At 49.4% G+C, this 16,737-nt stretch overlaps 7 protein-coding genes across 7 annotated transcripts; 3 read left to right on the forward strand and 4 right to left on the reverse strand.

Annotated features, from left to right (window-relative positions):
* Window positions 1–176: 176 nt before the first annotated feature.
* FPRO_10908 (uncharacterized protein) lies at window positions 177–727 on the reverse strand (the record flags this gene model as incomplete). Its single annotated transcript, XM_031231922.1, has 2 exons — window positions 177–370; window positions 538–727. The coding sequence occupies 2 exons, from the start codon at window positions 725–727 to the stop codon at window positions 177–179; spliced, it is 384 nt and encodes a 127-aa protein (XP_031081911.1).
* Window positions 728–1,758: 1,031 nt separating this feature from the next.
* On the forward strand, window positions 1,759–2,607 carry FPRO_10909 (uncharacterized protein; the record flags this gene model as incomplete). The annotated part of the gene is made up of 2 exons (XM_031231923.1): window positions 1,759–1,955; window positions 2,013–2,607. The coding sequence occupies 2 exons, from the start codon at window positions 1,759–1,761 to the stop codon at window positions 2,605–2,607; spliced, it is 792 nt and encodes a 263-aa protein (XP_031081912.1).
* Window positions 2,608–2,993: 386 nt separating this feature from the next.
* On the reverse strand, window positions 2,994–4,800 carry FPRO_10910 (uncharacterized protein; the record flags this gene model as incomplete). The annotated part of the gene is made up of 3 exons (XM_031231924.1): window positions 2,994–4,184; window positions 4,387–4,439; window positions 4,488–4,800. The coding sequence occupies 3 exons, from the start codon at window positions 4,798–4,800 to the stop codon at window positions 2,994–2,996; spliced, it is 1,557 nt and encodes a 518-aa protein (XP_031081913.1).
* Window positions 4,801–6,070: 1,270 nt separating this feature from the next.
* On the reverse strand, window positions 6,071–7,147 carry FPRO_10911 (putative endochitinase; the record flags this gene model as incomplete). Its single annotated transcript, XM_031231925.1, has 3 exons — window positions 6,071–6,292; window positions 6,386–7,048; window positions 7,115–7,147. The coding sequence occupies 3 exons, from the start codon at window positions 7,145–7,147 to the stop codon at window positions 6,071–6,073; spliced, it is 918 nt and encodes a 305-aa protein (XP_031081914.1).
* Window positions 7,148–8,895: 1,748 nt separating this feature from the next.
* Window positions 8,896–10,264, forward strand: FPRO_10912 (uncharacterized protein; the record flags this gene model as incomplete). The annotated part of the gene is made up of 4 exons (XM_031231926.1): window positions 8,896–8,902; window positions 8,961–9,073; window positions 9,123–9,831; window positions 9,879–10,264. The coding sequence occupies 4 exons, from the start codon at window positions 8,896–8,898 to the stop codon at window positions 10,262–10,264; spliced, it is 1,215 nt and encodes a 404-aa protein (XP_031081915.1).
* A 178-nt stretch (window positions 10,265–10,442) lies between these two features.
* FPRO_10913 (uncharacterized protein) lies at window positions 10,443–14,671 on the reverse strand (the record flags this gene model as incomplete). Its single annotated transcript, XM_031231929.1, has 2 exons — window positions 10,443–14,344; window positions 14,401–14,671. The coding sequence occupies 2 exons, from the start codon at window positions 14,669–14,671 to the stop codon at window positions 10,443–10,445; spliced, it is 4,173 nt and encodes a 1,390-aa protein (XP_031081916.1).
* A 598-nt stretch (window positions 14,672–15,269) lies between these two features.
* On the forward strand, window positions 15,270–16,487 carry FPRO_10914 (uncharacterized protein; the record flags this gene model as incomplete). Its single annotated transcript, XM_031231930.1, has 1 exon — window positions 15,270–16,487. One exon carries the CDS (start codon window positions 15,270–15,272, stop codon window positions 16,485–16,487), a length of 1,218 nt encoding a protein of 405 aa, XP_031081917.1.
* Window positions 16,488–16,737: the final 250 nt, after the last annotated feature.

Consider the following 16,737-nt stretch of genomic DNA (forward strand, 5'->3'; position numbering starts at 1 on the left):
TACGGAGTTACGTGTTTGCCATGCTCATGGACTGGGAATGGGAATGGGAAAGGAGCCTTGGGATGGACGGTAAAGAAAGGCTACCGAGAGCGAATGCCATAGACCGGGTAGTCATGGCTTGATACCATTTCTTGCAATTTACACCATTAAACGGCAACTTGGTGTCGAATGTGCCTCTACTGTGAATGTTTTAAATTGTCGAACAGAACATTTCTGTGGCTTTGTGTAAATTGTGCAGCTGTGTTTGTGGCACAGTCGGAGAAAAACTCGCGCCCGCTAATAGATGCGCGTTTGTTGCGGGCGTCATTTTCGCGAGCAAGACAATACGACGCGACACCCTTGACCTGGGTTCGCCTGGCTCGGGCTCGGGCTTGCATTTACATTATGTCCACACACAGGAAGCAAGCATCATGGGCGCCAGGATTGGAAAGGGCCGGTTTGATGGGTTTCCTCGTATAGCACGACGCATTGGATACATTTGGATGGCATTGTCCTTGAGATGCTGGAAGCACCGCTAAATAAGGTAATGGAACACACAATCAATACTCATCCAACAAATGACAGCCAATGCAGGCCATGAAGTGGCTTGAAAAGTCACTTCTTGAGCTGCAACAAAGCCAATGTCTTGACTTGGACCTGCAGCTCTTCTCATGCGGCTCAGGCATAATTCTGTGCCAACACTTGAGAGACATTTCAATGAAAACACGATAGTTGGTGCGCTTATCATGATAGATTAGCTAGTAGGTGTCCAGACCATCTCGATCAATAACACAACTGAAGTTAACTGAAGCATAGCCAATCTTCTCCTAGAATGCTCTCTTACATGCAGTACAAGCATGGCCCTGCCATAAGATATGTGGTGGTGAACCTAAGTATGCTATGGTGTAAATAAATAAATGGCTCTTGATAGACTTTTCTGCACGGCATCATTTGACTTTTCCTGAAATCAACCATTTGAATTGCCTACCTAGGTACCTTGGCTCTTCTGCCTCTTGAGGACTGAATCGAGAGCTTGTTCACAGCGGGGGCTTTACTCCCTGTCTCTTGAACTGGTCCTCCCAGTACGAGACACCATTTATAAGAACAGACGAATTATACTGTTGAGCTTGATAGGGCATACATATATATATTATATATATATCATATCCATTTCACTGCTGCCTTTTCCCTTCTTCGTGGCGTTTAAATGGAAGCCTATTAACCTTGGCTTGACTTGACTGGACTGGACTGGACTGGACTGGCTCAGGGGAAGCATGTCTCCAACCTCCTCCATTGAGATTGAGTTTGGCCGAGGTATTTTCTTCCGGTGGCCAGATAAAGCCACGACTCTTAAGTACCTGGTCGTCGCAGGAGGCACCTGTGTTATTTTAGGTATCTTAGCCTGTTCAACTATCATCTTGATGCCTCATATACATCACTTGTCGAGTTACACCAACTCTCGGAACCTAGGTTAGGACAGCCCATCCGTCATCTAGTTACGTTAGTACCTACGTACCTAGGTACTAAGGTTCATCAAGAAGGTAACTTCCACCTACAACATCATTCATCACTTCCAGTCGGCGATGCATTCCCAATAAAGTATAATCTCTCTTGTTGTCGGCAGATTCAGATCAGAGCTATACAATCGTCGTATTTTTTCTTTCTTTTGCTTTTTTGGCGCCTGTGGTAGTAGGCCCCAAACTGAGAACAGCGCCATCTAATTGATTGATCATTATCCACCGCATCGTTGCCCATCGCAGCGCATCGCAGTCACCAACCATGTCGAGCGCCAATCAACTCTTCCTGCTCGCCGACCACATTAAGCTCTCGCTGTTAGAGCGTCAACGGGCTAAGAATCTCAATCTTGAAGGCGACTCGCAAGATGGTCACATCTCACGATCTTTTGACCAGTTCCGCGATGGCCTGGCCAATCTCCGCGATGAGGAGCAGCGCTTGACTTTTGCCGGCGAAACAGAGTAAGCCCTTCTCTCAAGGTATTAAACACCATATTCAATGCTGATCTTGTTCCTCAGCGCCGCTACAAGCCTCACAGAATCCATCACATCGCTCCAGAAGCAACTAGACGACCTCACAACTCAATTCCAAGGCCAACCAAACTCCAAAACCGCCGAAACCCTCACTCACCCCAACTCGGAAGAGCTCGCCGACGACTTTGAGCACGCAACGTCAACATCTCCAGTCTCAAGGAAGCCAAAGACTGTTCGCTTCAGCGACACCCCTTCTTCGCCGTCCGCTGAGCTCTTTGGTCGTTACCGCGATGATCCCTCTGATAGCGCCGGCTACCGAGACGAGGCACAGGGCATGGACAACCAGCAGATTCACCAGTACCACGCCCAGATCCTAGAACAACAAGATGAGCAGCTTGATCGCTTGGGCGAGTCTATCGGACGCCAGCGCGAGCTTAGCATGCAAATCGGCGACGAGCTCGATAGCCACGTTGCTATGCTCGACGAGGTTGAGGCTGTTACCGATCGTCACCAGAGCCGACTGGATCGTGCGAGTAGAATGCTTGGAAAGGTCGCTCGAGGCGCAAGCGAGAACAAGCAAATGACCACCATCGTGGTTCTCATCATCATTCTTGTCTTGCTCATTGCTATCCTGAAATAAGGTACACCATGCTTGTCTCTTATCTTCTTTCCATCCATTTCAAAAAGAAACAGCGGGCTTAGCGCATCGGTTGGAGTTCTCGGAGTCGTTTGCTTGGGCGTTATCGTGGCATCTACCTGCCCTACATTTTGATATGTTTTTGTTCCTTTACTTCAGTACAACAGTGGACAGTTGACCCTTTCTGCGACTCACTTCCTGTAAATACGCAGCAATACTTAACCAAGTTTAACAGAATAGAGACCAGTCTAGGTTCCTCGTCTTATCATTTTATCATTCTCAGAGTAAAAGCTACCCACCAATCCTGAACATAACTTGTAGTCTAGACAATTCTCCTCAGGTAGAGATTCTCTCGGACAAGGAAAAAAGAAAGAAATAAAGAAAGCAGTTCATCGGATTACGTCTCCTTCTTTGTCAATGCCTTCAAGCCCCTCGAGGATATCGCTTCCTGCCAGAATACCCGTGGCGCCCACGGTCACGCCTCGTTCTCGCGACCATACCTCATGAAACTTTATGCTCTTGTCACTCGATGCAACAATAATGCACCCTTCCTTTCCCCCTGCTGGTGCGGTTGGGTCATCAGGGGTCGGTCCTCGAGGGTATGAAATGGCATACAAGGCCCGCAGATCGTCCTCCCAAGGAATTGCTGCAACCTGTTTGCACTCCGGCCAGCTGAAAACGCTCACACGATAGGGGTGTTCCGGTGAAGCATACCCGAATGTGGCGGCAATCTCTCTGCGTGTTGTGTTCCAGATGAGCGAGGTTACCTGGGCCGACACTGATATAGTTGCGAGAGCTGCTCCGGATGGCGTATGGAAGAAGTGGATGCACTTGTCGTTAGAGCCACCTCCTGTTGCCACCAACTCTCGCCTCCAAGGACAAAAAGCAATGGCTTTTACAGCAGCATCGTGGTTCCAATGATGCTTCGCGATAGCAGGGCCAAGATACCGAACGGTGTCTGTTCCAGTCGGAAGCGGCCGTAGCTGTGCCCTGAACGCCCTCGCGGGCATATCGTCGTCCCCATCGACGCTCAACAACCGTGTAACTCTTGTCTCAATGCCACCATACGCGCTGCCCGCCTCTATACGCCCTCGAACACCATTTACCCCAGGGGCTTGCTCAGTTCGCCGCCCGGAGACTTGATCAGCATCGAAAAGACAGCAGAGATTGTCGTTTCCACCTGAGGCGAATAGCCGACCATCATATGACCATGCAAGACCGCATACTTGCTGACAGTGAATATTGCTGATCTTGGTCACCAACGATACTGCACCGGGCCAAGTGTCCCGCGTGACTTCCCAGCCTATCGGCCATTCTACGACGTAGTAGTAGATATTGCCCATCTCATCCCCAACTACCAAGTCTTCCGTCAGAACTTCGACCCCTAGGTTCATGGGGTTTTTGGAAGGTCGCAAAGTACAAACTGGGCGCCAGCTCACACAGGAGATAGGAAAGGCCTGGCGAATCTCGAATCGTGGTAGTGGGTCAAAGAGAGATTGGAAAAGCACACTCCCGTCGGAGTGCCCGATCCCAAGCACAGCTTTGCCTCCAGGAGTTGATGAGAAAGCAACCGACGTCAACTAGGTATCGGAATGTGTTCCATGGATCAGCTGCACACCCCGAAACTCAGACCAGGCATAAAGAAGGCTCCCCAGGCAGACAACAAGAGTTTGCGCGGTGTATGAGTACGCCAGCGGTGAACAGTAGAAGTCATCCTTTAGATTTGGGGCATCCAGTACTCTGACGGCCATCAGCTCAGCTCTTTTGAACACTTAGACTTACCAACCTGAATGGAGCAGCCGGTAGAAGACGCCTCTTTGCTGGCCGAAGAGGAACTGTTTATGGTCAACTATGATTTTAATAGACTAGCACTTTCAACTTACTTGACCACTGCTCTTTGTTTGCCCACTGATATCCGTTCCAACTTGTGTGACTAAAGTCCGCATGAAGGCCGTGCTGTTTAATGCTTCGAGGGATTTGCTGGGCCCGTGCGAACTCGAGGATCTTTCGTACTTGGTCAATGTCGAGAGCCGAAGCGATGCGGCCTTCGTGCTTCTCCTTCTCGACTGATGTGCTGACAAGACTTTCCTGGAAGAGGGTGGGAAACACACGAGCGTTGGTCCCACGTCTGACGAGATGCCCCTGTCCATCATCGGTAGCGATTGCATTGGGCGCAAGACCACCAACCGACCACATGGCTCCCATACTAACTTGACGATCTCCTCCTCGGTTCTGTGGTAGTTGCCCAAGAGCTATACCTAGTGATGAGCTGGTTAGATGAAAACAAGGAAAAAGAAGTAAAACAGGTTGGATGCCAAACCTCTGTCCAGATGACTGTCGTCAACTCGGAAAGGAAAACGGGGATCGGGGTCCATCACACGACGTTTTAGAACGAACGGATCTGCTGAGGCACTCTTGTCACGCCTCAGACGCTCATCTCTCGACAAATCCTGGGTTTGCTTTGTTGTTCGGTATCTCTCGGATGATGGGGAAATGGGATCACGTCTCGGGACATATCTGTCTAGATACTGTATGTTTGGGTCAATGCGTTTGTCTTGGAGAGGGAAACGTCTGGAGCTTTTCGAGTTAAAAAGGGGGAAATCACATCGGCCTTCCCTTTTGGATGACGCCTTTCTGGTGTTTTGGTGGGCTCGGCTGCGAGTCCTGTTTTGCTCGATGCTGGCGGTTTTTGCTCTTGGTTCTCAAGCGATTTGACTGGAATTTCATCCGGCCCTGGCCCATCGAAGGAAGGAAAACAGCGTCTGCGAAGATTCAGGCAGAGCCCAAAGACTTCATCTGCGGAGCTATAGCCCGAATCCGGCGAGTTTATCGACTGACAAGACAAGTCTGCCCCGCTAGTTCTTGGAAGCAGTCGAGAACGTCGAGGCGGTTGTCGAAACATCTTTGTCTATATCGAATTCTCGACAAGTTCCGGATGTATGGCCCCTGAAATTCGGGGACATGAAGAAACGAATGAACTATTGTACGATAACCTGAATAATACTGCCACGATCGACAGAACTTTCCCTCGGCGAAATTACCTACCTTGTTGAGATGTTGAGTTTTATTGATGCTTGGAAGAAGAATTCTGTAGGGAAGAGAGGCAAAGGTGAAGTGAGGATATAGAGAGGAGTTTGGGTGGAGGGGAAGGAGTCATGCTAGAAGCACCTAATGTCTTGCCCTACCTTAGTTGATCACAAATTGGAAGTCGTAGAATCGGCGACACTTACTTAGAAGGACCAAAGAGATTAAAGCTTGAGGTAATCACGATGTTGCTGCTCCGTGGTCTCACGACGTGCCTGTTGGAAGATTAAGATCCAGCATCTTTCAGGTATGACAGAGAGCCATATGATCTTGGTAACGCATATTATAAATTTATTTAATAGTCAATAATCAGCAGTGTTTCAAGTCTAGGACCTCATGACTCGTCCAAACTCCGTGGTGAATCTTGTAAGATCGAGCCAGCTCATATATATTCCTCACCCATCTTTGTCGCAATATTGTCAAAGTATGAATTCGTGTAATCCAGCCAGTTCTGTGTCGTTTCCAGGCTTCCCAAGACGCAATAGCTTGTGCTGATAAGAGAATCACCTCCCTTCTTGTCCGCAGAAGCCTCCCAGAACATGGTTCCGCCGAGACCATGCTCCAGCACGTATTCTGCCTTCTCCTGAACCACGCTGGGAGTATCCTAGGAGATGAATTCGTATTTTCTCTCGTCGTAACTGAAAGAAGCATGGGCTATTGGATCGTTTATGATTGTAGCTCCTTCCTTGGGAAGTACCTTATAATCCCAGACGCCTTGCTGCCCCCAGGAGCCCTTACCAACACTACTAAAGGTCTTTCCAAGGCCCAAGTTCTCTTCAATGGAGCGACCGAAGACAGGGATGCCGAGGACAATCTTTTCAGCGGGCACCCCGGATCTAAGATAGTCCCCGATAGCATAGTCTGTATTGATCGCTGTTTCGAAGCTTTCATTGAGGGTGTAGTCGATATTGAGCTTTGCGACAGGACGTTTGTACGGGAACAGGTTGGCGTTATGGCCACTGATGTGATCCCAGCTTCCAGAGTAGTCATAAGCCATGAGGTTGATTTGGTCAACAATTCCGCTCATATGGTTCAGTTGAAGTTTTAAGTAATGCTCAGGAGCAGCTGGGGCGGCAGTAGACAGTAGGAAACGATGACCAGAGGCGTATTTTCCTGCATGTATGTCGAGCTCATTCCGTATGGCCTGAAGGAGGAGGACTAAATTAGTAGCATCGATTTCATCATCCGGAAACTCCCAGTCGATATCGATACCGTCGAAACCCCGATTCCACATCAGGTCGACTGAAGTCGAGGCGAATCTGGCACGGTTGTCAGGTGTGCTTGCGGCCGAGCTGAAGTTCGCAGACCCGGCCCCCGACCCGCCGATGGAGAGCAGAGTCTTGAGCTGACGATTGGATTTCTTTTATGTTCATCGTAGCCTATTCTGTCGTCAGCTGTTAAGTTAAGGTAAAGAAGGTAGACTCACTGTCTCCGTTAAATTGTGCCACAAAGTCGGCATGTTCGTCTTTGGAGTATCTCATGTTTGATTAGCCTGATTTGGGTGTTTAGGTCATACTGCGTTCCACTTACACTGTTCCGTCGGGTTTGACACCCAAGAATGTGTAGAGTACGTGAGAGATGTGGGATACATCCATATGCTGAGGGTAAAAGCCTCTGTCATGAATGCCCCTGACAGTGTTGATAAAGTGCTATGCTTGATAAAGCGAGATCACAAACCAGTTGACGAAATAAACAGCGTTCACGTGTCCTCCTGGGGCATACTCTGGTGACCGGAGAGAGTGACCAGGACGGGATGCATGGCACGGCCGAGTTGCGAGAAGAATGGCAACAACCGTCAGGCGATGGAGAAACGACAGCATACCTAATTCGCCTTTATTGATGAGAAGCCGGGTATCAGTATTTATAAAGAATCAATCTTGGAGATGAAAGGATTGAATTTTGTTGACTGTGTTGAGAACTGAGAGGCAAGTTGATTGATATATAAAGAGCGAAGCGGGAGAGGACTAACTCCAAGGGAAGGAACACTCGAGGTATCATTTCCAGACTCCCACATTATGGAAGGAAGGTACGAGAGGCACAGATACTGAAGTCCTTGTCTCCCTTAGTAGGTTAGTACCTAGGTGGTTCTGTTATAGGTTGTATCTTAAGGTAAGGTAAGGTACTAAGGTATAGTAGGTACTGAAGCATCGTGCAATGGTGTGTACCTTAGTAAGGTAAGGTAGTTACCTACCTTGGTATGTACGCCTACCACGCTGATTTGATGTCTCTGTAACTCGAACTTGAGTCGGGCAGGACAAGTTTCTGCATCACATGGACGTTGTGTAAAGTGTCAGTCGACGATATTGTATCACAACATCAAGTGAAGTACCTAGTATGAATTCATTTAAGTGCATGTTGTGGTGTAGTCCTTAATAAGGTATTCTACTCAGTCTGAACTAAGGTATTATCTATCCTTTTGTCATATGTAATTTCTTTCGAGGTCAACGTAGGTCTTTGCAACTACATTGGTAGGCAGGCACTCAACTATAGCAGTCATCATTTTCGTGTCTTTGGTGTAGAGGTATGATAGATATAAGTTATATCCATTTTCTTCATTACACTATGCTCCGTGCCAGGGTCGAACTTGAGGTGCATGAAGCCCAACACAACACGGTGACGCCGTGCATCGTGATCTACATATAACTTCAATATTCGTGACTCACATTGGCTTGGTCTGCAGCTACATTATTCTCGTTTGCACCGGATCACCGATTTATGGGTTTCCCTTGGACGACTCTTCGCTCTGATATCAATCGATCAATTACGATGCAAGGAACGACAAACAGCCCTCGATAGAGATTTCTTGTACTCTTCTGTTGGATTATGACCCCGTGATTTCTCTCTGTCAGATTTATCATGCGCTCTGTATCCCTAGTTGCGGTAACGCTTGTTTTGTCAGCTTCCTAGCATACTTTTGAGGCCAGTAACATACTTTACTCTCAAGCCGACTGATGAATCATTGAAAATAAATATTGACGCCGGTAGATCGTACCAAGCAAGTCATTTAATGTCTGTTGTAGCTCTGAGGTAGGTTTCTGAATAAGTCAAGGATATCGCAGCACAAAGACACTAATATTCCACATCACGCTACCCTACACTCCTACGCGGGGTCATATCGTCCAGCTCAGCAGTAAAACATTCACAAGCCTCCACAAACCCATCGCGAACAACGATCAAGGCTAAATCAACAAGCCGAGGCTCTTCAGGATGTCCAGTGTTAGTCTCGACCCCCCCCAACAAACTAGTCTACCGTAACTGATGCTGATCCCAAGGCTTGCAGCACGGCATAGCCCGCGCTGCGCGGTCACGGACAGAAGAACAGCGCCAGCAGGATCTCGTCAGGATCCAAAAGTACTGTGGTCTCGAGGACGATATACGCCAACAGGTTAGTTCTAGCCGAACATGCAAGGGTCGTGTTTCTCACGCATATGCAGATATCCGACAACAACTACGGTGCCGAAACATTCCAGCTTACATCGAAGCTGCTACGGCTCAACCCTGAATACTACACGATATGGAACGCCCGCAGGCGCTGTCTAATCTATGGCTTATTGTCCAAACCCTCGGCTGGATCGCCGCACTCGAAGGAGTCGCAGAATACCTCAGCGATAGGCACTCACACAGCCTCTTCCGACGCTTCATTGCCCTCCTCCTCGACCGAGATCCCGCCACGCCCCGGCCCCCCGACAGCTGGGAAGACTGGTACAACGACTGATAGCGATGCCGATACCAACGTGATACGCTCCGAACTGGGCTTCACTGTTCCCCTGCTGATGGAATTTCCCAAGTGCTACTGGATATGGAATTATCGACTATGGACGCTTGACCGCGCCATCGAAAGACTTGACGTATCCATAGCTCGGCACATTTGGGAAGAGGAACTAGGTCTTGTCAGCAAGATGCTCACTAAAGACCGACGAAACTTCCACGCCTGGGGCTACCGTCGCCACGTTGTAGCGCAGCTTGAGAGCTCCGTGCTCAACGGTCAGAGCCTGGTAGAGCTCGAGTTTGAGTATACCACCAAAAAGATCCATGAGGATCTGTCCAATTTCTCAGCATGGCATAACCGAAGTCAGCTCATTACAAGGCTTCTGAATGAGCGCAAAGCAGACAACGCGTCTCGCAAAGATTTACTTGACAAAGGTTTGTTTTGTCCTGCAAAATATTGCACAATCGCTAATCTGGATTAGAAATTGAGCTTATTCGCGAAGCGTTGAATGTTGGACCCGAAGACCAGTCTTTATGGTACTATCACCAGTTCCTAGTATTGAACCTCGCAAATCCTTCATCAACCCGCCAAATAGCGCCAAATCTGACGATGGAGGAGCGCAAGTCATACATTTACGATGAAGTAACCGAAATCAAGGATCTACTACAAGACTACAAGGACATAAAATGGATCTACGAGGCTCTTGTTGAGTACGCAATCGCATTGAACCAACTCACGGGGCAGCCATTCGAGCCTGAGAGTCGAAGTGATGTGACGTCTTGGTTACAGATTCTCAGGAAATTAGACCCTAAACGAAACGGACGGTGGAGTGATTTGGAAAAGGACTTGGGCTCACCACAGACATGATTATGAACCCATTAACTATCTAATTTATGTATACCACACGTCGTTAGACCATGATGTACGGAGTAGCATTAAATTCGTTGATAACCCCTATCACCGAACATTTGTGAACGCAAATGTTTCAAAGTCCTCCAGCATTGGTATCAATGTGCCCGTTAAACGAAAACCTCTTACACGCTCTCTAGACTCTTGGATGCCCCCTCCCACTACCCCTTGGTCTACCTCTACCTCTGCCTCGGCCTCGCCCACCTCCTCGCCCCCCACGACCAGCGCCACGTCTTGCCGGAATATCCCCGTCACTACCGGAATCCGATCCTGACACCGACATTGAATCACTGATATCTGCTTCCGAATCTGAATCGCCAATTCTGACAACTGTCGGCTGTGGAGGTCGCCGAACTGGAGGTGGTAGCGAAGGGCTGCGCGAGCTTTCGTTATGGGCCGAGGATTGAGAGTGTGATCTATTACCGAGATGTTCACTGTGCTGACTAGGACTACGAGCAGCCCCCTTCGGCTCTTCTGCTGTCGGCTCATCCATTACCGCCAGAGGAGCCTTGAAGGTTGGCGCGGGCGTGGACGCCCCTGACTGTGCTGCAGTCACATTGGCTGAAGTAGTTGTGGATTTGCGTTTGCCTATCTTGAACTTCTTCCCCTTAAGTGCCATTCGTTCAGCCATAGACATAAGCTGCGTTCCTCCGTTGCCCGATTTGGGCGGCGGTGGGGATACAGAATCTCGAGCAGATCCGTTGTCAATACCCTCGGATCGTTGAGTACGGCGAGCACTTCGCGAGGCTCGATTATCAGGGTTGCCTGATATTGACCGGGCGTCTGCTTCTAAAGGGTCTGCAGCAGATGATCCCGCTGCAATGATGGTTACCTCAGACTTTCTAGGCCTTCCTCGACGTCGGGGTTGCGGAGGTTCTGCTATAGCCTCCGAAGGAGCCGGACGGAGCTCGGCAGCTAGCTGTGCTTCGAGTTCATCAACCATTCTGCCGTGTTCGACATCACTGCCGTTGCCTTGGTCTTGGATGGACTCGTCAGTGAATTCGGTTGTATCATCCGCGGCTAAAACTTGAGACAAACGTGACTTTCGAGGTCGACCCTTGGGCCAACCTCTCTGGCCGCCTGTTGGCTTCTTGGAAGAACTAGCTGGCGTACATTGGGAAGTAGCAGATGCAGTCTTAGGGGGGCGACCACGGCGTTTGGAGGGAGTCTTGGTCTCAAGGACAGACTTAAGGTCTTCTTCAATGGAGGGTTGCGGTGCGGGGGATGATGTTCCGAATAAGGCGCGAACTGCGTTAGCAGCCATATCGACAGCCGACATCTTCTCTCCCTGTGCGCCGACAGCGGATGTTTTAGGCTTTGTTGCTTGCGTGCGCTCTTCTTCGAACTCGTCTGAGTCAACGTCCGCCTCCACGTATGATGCTATGGGTTTGGCGTGTCGAAGTTCAGGCTCATTTGCATCAAATAGCAGCTGACCCCGTTTTCTAGATGGGACTGGAGCGGCAGCCGCAGCCGGAGCCGGAGTCGGGTGCGGAGCTGGGGTCTGATCTGGTGTGTCCTGGGCGCCGTCTGTTCCCGTGTCTTGTGCAGTGCTCGGGTCCCTTGTATCCTGGCCAGGCTGATCCATGACGGCCTCAGGGGTAGCTGGCGGCCCATTGAACAGCGCAGGGTCCATGCTATCCAGAAAATCTGCTTCTGGCTCTGCCGCGAGACGAGGCTTCTTATGGTGGGACTTGCCAACAACAAAATCGGGATCCTCGTTTTCTCGTTTGGCCTTTCTCTTGGCTGCGCGGATAGACTTCTTGACGAACTCAGGGATATCTGGCTCGGATGGTCGCATGGCTTCCTCAGATGGAGCCTGGAAAGGATCAAAGAGAATCTTGTCGGGTGTATCGTCTGGTTCATAGTATCCCATACCAATGCGCTGTCGTGCCACCAGTGAAGGATCAGGGTAGAGGGAGGTATCAGCGTCTTCAGCCTGTGACATATCCATCGCCATGGACTGATCGGCCGGCCCGGCATTCTCCTCGTGGTATGGTGGATATGGCCCTTCCATGGTGTTATCAGCCAAAGACCGGTCGCCTTGACCAAGAACATGACTCTGATCTCCGTAGCCGTTCATGCCAGGTGCGTGCATACCGCTAGGAGGATCATGCTCTGCGTCTTGCATGGAGTCATCTTCTTCATCCTGCTCGGTAATATCTTGTGCCTTGGCATTATCGGCCTGCTCTCTTAATCTCTTCATCCTTCTACTGTCCTTGCTGCGACTTTCCTCTCCAGCAGCCTTCAACCATGAAAGGTTGTGTACTCGGAAGTCGACAAGTGCTTCCACACTTCGATCATCGGCAATCGGGCGGGTATCATGTCCCAGTAAGGTGTTCTTAGGTGTGTAGGGGTCTGTATGGCCTTGGCGGCGACAGTGGCCACAATTGCATATACCTAAGCACTTCGGACATTGCCATTGCTCATCCTCAAGCACTTTCTGTGGCAACATATCAAAGGCTCGATAAAGAACGCCATAACAATAGGATTCAGTGCAGCCAGGGTTGGTGCATTGGTGTACTCGGTAGGCATAGTCCTTGTGACAACAGACGTGGCATCGCCTAAGCTCTCCCTTCTTCTTCTTGCGTTTGTACTTCTTTGGTTTTCCTTCGCCATCGACCTCGGGCTCCGACTCGCTTGGCGTAATTTCGCGTTCTGGCTGAGTGATGTCTTTCCAGGGTCGTCTTCTCAAGGCTTCTTGGCAAATTTGTGCCAACGACTTCTTTCCTGAGCGCTGTCTGGCGATCTCTAAGGGCTGAGGCGAGGTTTCAAAGTCAACAAATCCGTCGTTCTTGATAATCATTGAACGCCAATCCTCATAGTTATTGACCAAGTCAGCCCAAGACCATTGCTCACACCATTGAAGGCCCGAAAGGCAGGCACAAGACCGTCCCATGGCGTAGCATTCCATGCAAACGTCATAAGTATCCTCATCGCCGTTCATCAGCGTCCGAGTACAATGTTTGCATGTTAAAAACCGGTTGAAGATATTTGAACGGCAATATGAGCATGTGATGCACGAGTCAAACTCGATAAACTCGACGTCCTTCTCCTTGTGTGCGAACATTTCGTCAATGAGAATCTCAGTAAACAGACTAAATAGCTTTTTGAAGTCACCGGCAAGCTGTCTAGCACGAGGTGAGCTCCTGAGAATGTCTTGACCAAGTCCTATGAAACTCATCGATGTCATCTCTGCATCCTCCTCCAGTTTCTGAAGTTGGCGATAGTACTTCTGTAAAGCGAAGAAAGTGATGGCCTTGTTCTTGTATTGTTCGTCGCGACAGACGAGACGAGCCTTTGGCAGGGCTTCGTGCAATGCCAACTCTAGGGTCTCGACAGTCGTCCGATTCCATGCTACTTTTATTGTTCGAGTGCCACGATTCCAGACTTGATGTGCTGCCAGGGGTGGAATGAGGATAAAGTCGCCGACTCGCTGTTCGACGATATAGACGTCGAAAGGTGCTTTCTTCCACGCATTGATTTGAGCAAAGTGCTTCTCAATCTCAATATCGTGTCCCAACATGGAGAGAAAGTATTCTCGAACGACCTCGCGATCCTTGCTTTCTGTCATGAACCAGATGGAGCTTCCTGGTTTCTCGCCCTTCTCGCCCTCTGATGCTTCTACCATGATATTCTGACCTAACGATGCACACATCTCACGATGAGCTGGGGTAAATGTGCCTTCGTGTCCAATGTAGCACATAAGATTTTGGGCCCGCATTTCTTCTGGTAAGCTGGACATCAAATCACCAGCTGGTGCTGCAGCAGCCCCATCGCGGAAGGCGTCTTCCTTTTGTTGCGAGCCACCAGCTTCGCTGGCATTCTCATTGAGGTAGAATAGGTTCGGATGGATGACCTTTTGTAGCGTATCACGCCATTCGGGAGGACAGTCTATATCTTTCAAGTAAAGGCGCTGACGGCGATCGTCTCTGAAATTTGTAGGTGTCCATTGATTCGCCAGTTGTCGCATCGATCGTAGGTAATGTCCCATCGTCATAGGAATATCCGAACCCGCATTGATGTCTCTCACATTCTCCTCTGATTAACCTAGGGTTAGTATGCTTTCGAATGTCATCTGAGAAGAATTGACCTACGTCGCTTATCATACGTCTCCTCCAGCCAGCGGACATCGAAAAGTCCAGTTGGTAGAACACCATCCCATCCATCAATGACCAGGGGTTTGCCGCCAGCGATGACGTGAATCAACACCAGCTTCTCAAACTCCTGCTGTCCAAGATTGCGTATTTGGGTTCTCGATACACGCTGAACCCACTTGAAATTCGGGGTCTTGTCGACCAAGCTATACAAGTCTAGATCAGGCGGGATGGGATCGAATTTGGCCTGCGGGTGTAGCGAAGTCGGCATCTTGTCGAGCTTCAAGAATACGCGCGAAGCTGTAGTGGGGTTCGCTCGAGATAGGGAGATTGTTGGTCGCAAAGAACGGGAAGTCTCGAAAAGTCGTCGGTGCGAAATCAGGCCCAAAAGCCGTTCGTTTCGCAAATTGCCCCCATTCAGTGCGAAAATAGCGACAAAGACACCGTAAACGAGGATAGGTTTTTGGGGGAGGATACAAATCCTAGGTGAATGGATGTAGGCGCGTCGGAAGCTTAGGCGTTGGATTGTACAATGCGCAACCAATCAAAGGTGCCTAGGTAGGTAGGTACGTAGAGACAGAGAGCGAGCGGGTCGATATGCACGTGACGCACCAATTGTCGATCTTGCGCTAACAAGCTCGGCCAATTCACTCCACTGCTACGTGAGCTTTGGTGACAAGGATTCTAAAGTTTATCAGATTCATATTTTTGGACCGAGAGTTTTCGATTTGAACTCTGGTGAGCTGCCATTGAGGTCTGACGTGACCAAACCTCTTTTACAGCGCTTCGTAGTAAGTTGAATATGAAATCTTTATAAAATCATAGTTCAAATTCTCATGATCCTAGTAGGACTGTAGACTGTATATCTCATGAGATTAAGTGCGCTCACCCGGGCTTCGGCCTGGGCTCAATGCCGAGGAATCTCAGATCGGGCTCTGAAAGTACCAAGACAACTACAGACAAGACCTTCCCCCATTCGTGCTTGCAAAGGCTTGAGACAACCATGGCATAATAATCAACGAGCAGTTGGGTTTCACGAGGCCAAACCTCGATCTTTCCCCCTGGCCACCCAGGATTTGGACTCAGCATCAGCTTCGACGGCACCGTCACCTTATAAACCACCTGAGACGGGACTGTTGTCGAAACTTCCAGCCTCATGGGTTCCTTATGCTGAGCTGATTCGACTTGACAAGCCTGCTGGAACCTATTATTTGTTCTTCCCGTGTCTCTTTTCTACTCTTATGGCTGCCCCAATAGCTATGCCAATGGCGACTCCAGGCTCTGTCGTTGGAACATCACTCCTTTTCTTCTCTGGAGCTCTCATCATGAGAGGTGCTGGATGTACTATCAATGATCTTTGGGACCGCAACCTCGATCCCCATGTCTCAAGAACTCGACTCAGGCCGATTGCTCGTGGTGCGATCACACCGTTCAAGGGACTTGTCTACACTGGGATTCAACTGTTTGCCGGCCTTGGGATATTACTCCAATTTCCCCTCCCTTGCCTCTTTTACGGCGTCCCTAGCTTGCTCCTGGTAGCCAGCTATCCTTTGGCCAAGAGAGTTACTTATTACCCCCAAGCAGTTCTCGGCCTCACCTTCTCGTGGGGCGCTATTATGGGTTTCCCGGCTCTTGGAATCGACTTGCTGTCACATACTCCAGCCTTGACAGCTGCGGCCTGTCTATATGCTTCAAATATCGCATGGACAATATTATATGACATGATCTATGCTCATATGGACATCAAGGACGACGTCAAGGCGGGAATCAAGAGCATTGCACTGAAGCATGATGCTGAGACTAAGCAAGTGCTGACTGGCTTGGCCGCTGTACAGATCTCTCTTTTGGCTGCTGCCGGATTTGCAGCTGGTGCTGGCCCGGCGTTCTTTGTTGGGAGCTGTGGAGGAGCTATGGTCACGATTGGTATCATGATTAAGCGAGTCAATCTGAAGGATGTCAAGGATTGTTGGTGGTGGTTCATCAACGGGTGTTGGATCACTGGTGGCGTGATCAGCCTCGGCATGGCTGCGGACTACACTATCAGATATGTCCAGGGACCTGAGGACGAGGCCAAGTCGGAGAGTTGAAGGCCAAACAGTATTGAAGCATGTAAAGCAATTGTACAATAATGTCATCATATACGGAGATATAGGTTCAGACCCTCAAGATTCCACCTCACGCGGCGTGCACATCGTTGTTTTGTTCGTCGAAGACTTTGTGATCTATTTTCCCATTTTCAGACCTCGTCTCCCATGATCAGATCCCTAACCAGTAATGCCGATGCAAGCAATCCGAATAGACTCCACGTGTCGAAATATGACTTTGTTTCCATCTGCG

This window comes from Fusarium proliferatum, assembly GCF_900067095.1.
Source record: "Fusarium proliferatum ET1 genome assembly, contig: FPRO_scaffold005, whole genome shotgun sequence".
Taxonomy (NCBI): Eukaryota; Fungi; Ascomycota; class Sordariomycetes; order Hypocreales; family Nectriaceae; genus Fusarium; species Fusarium proliferatum.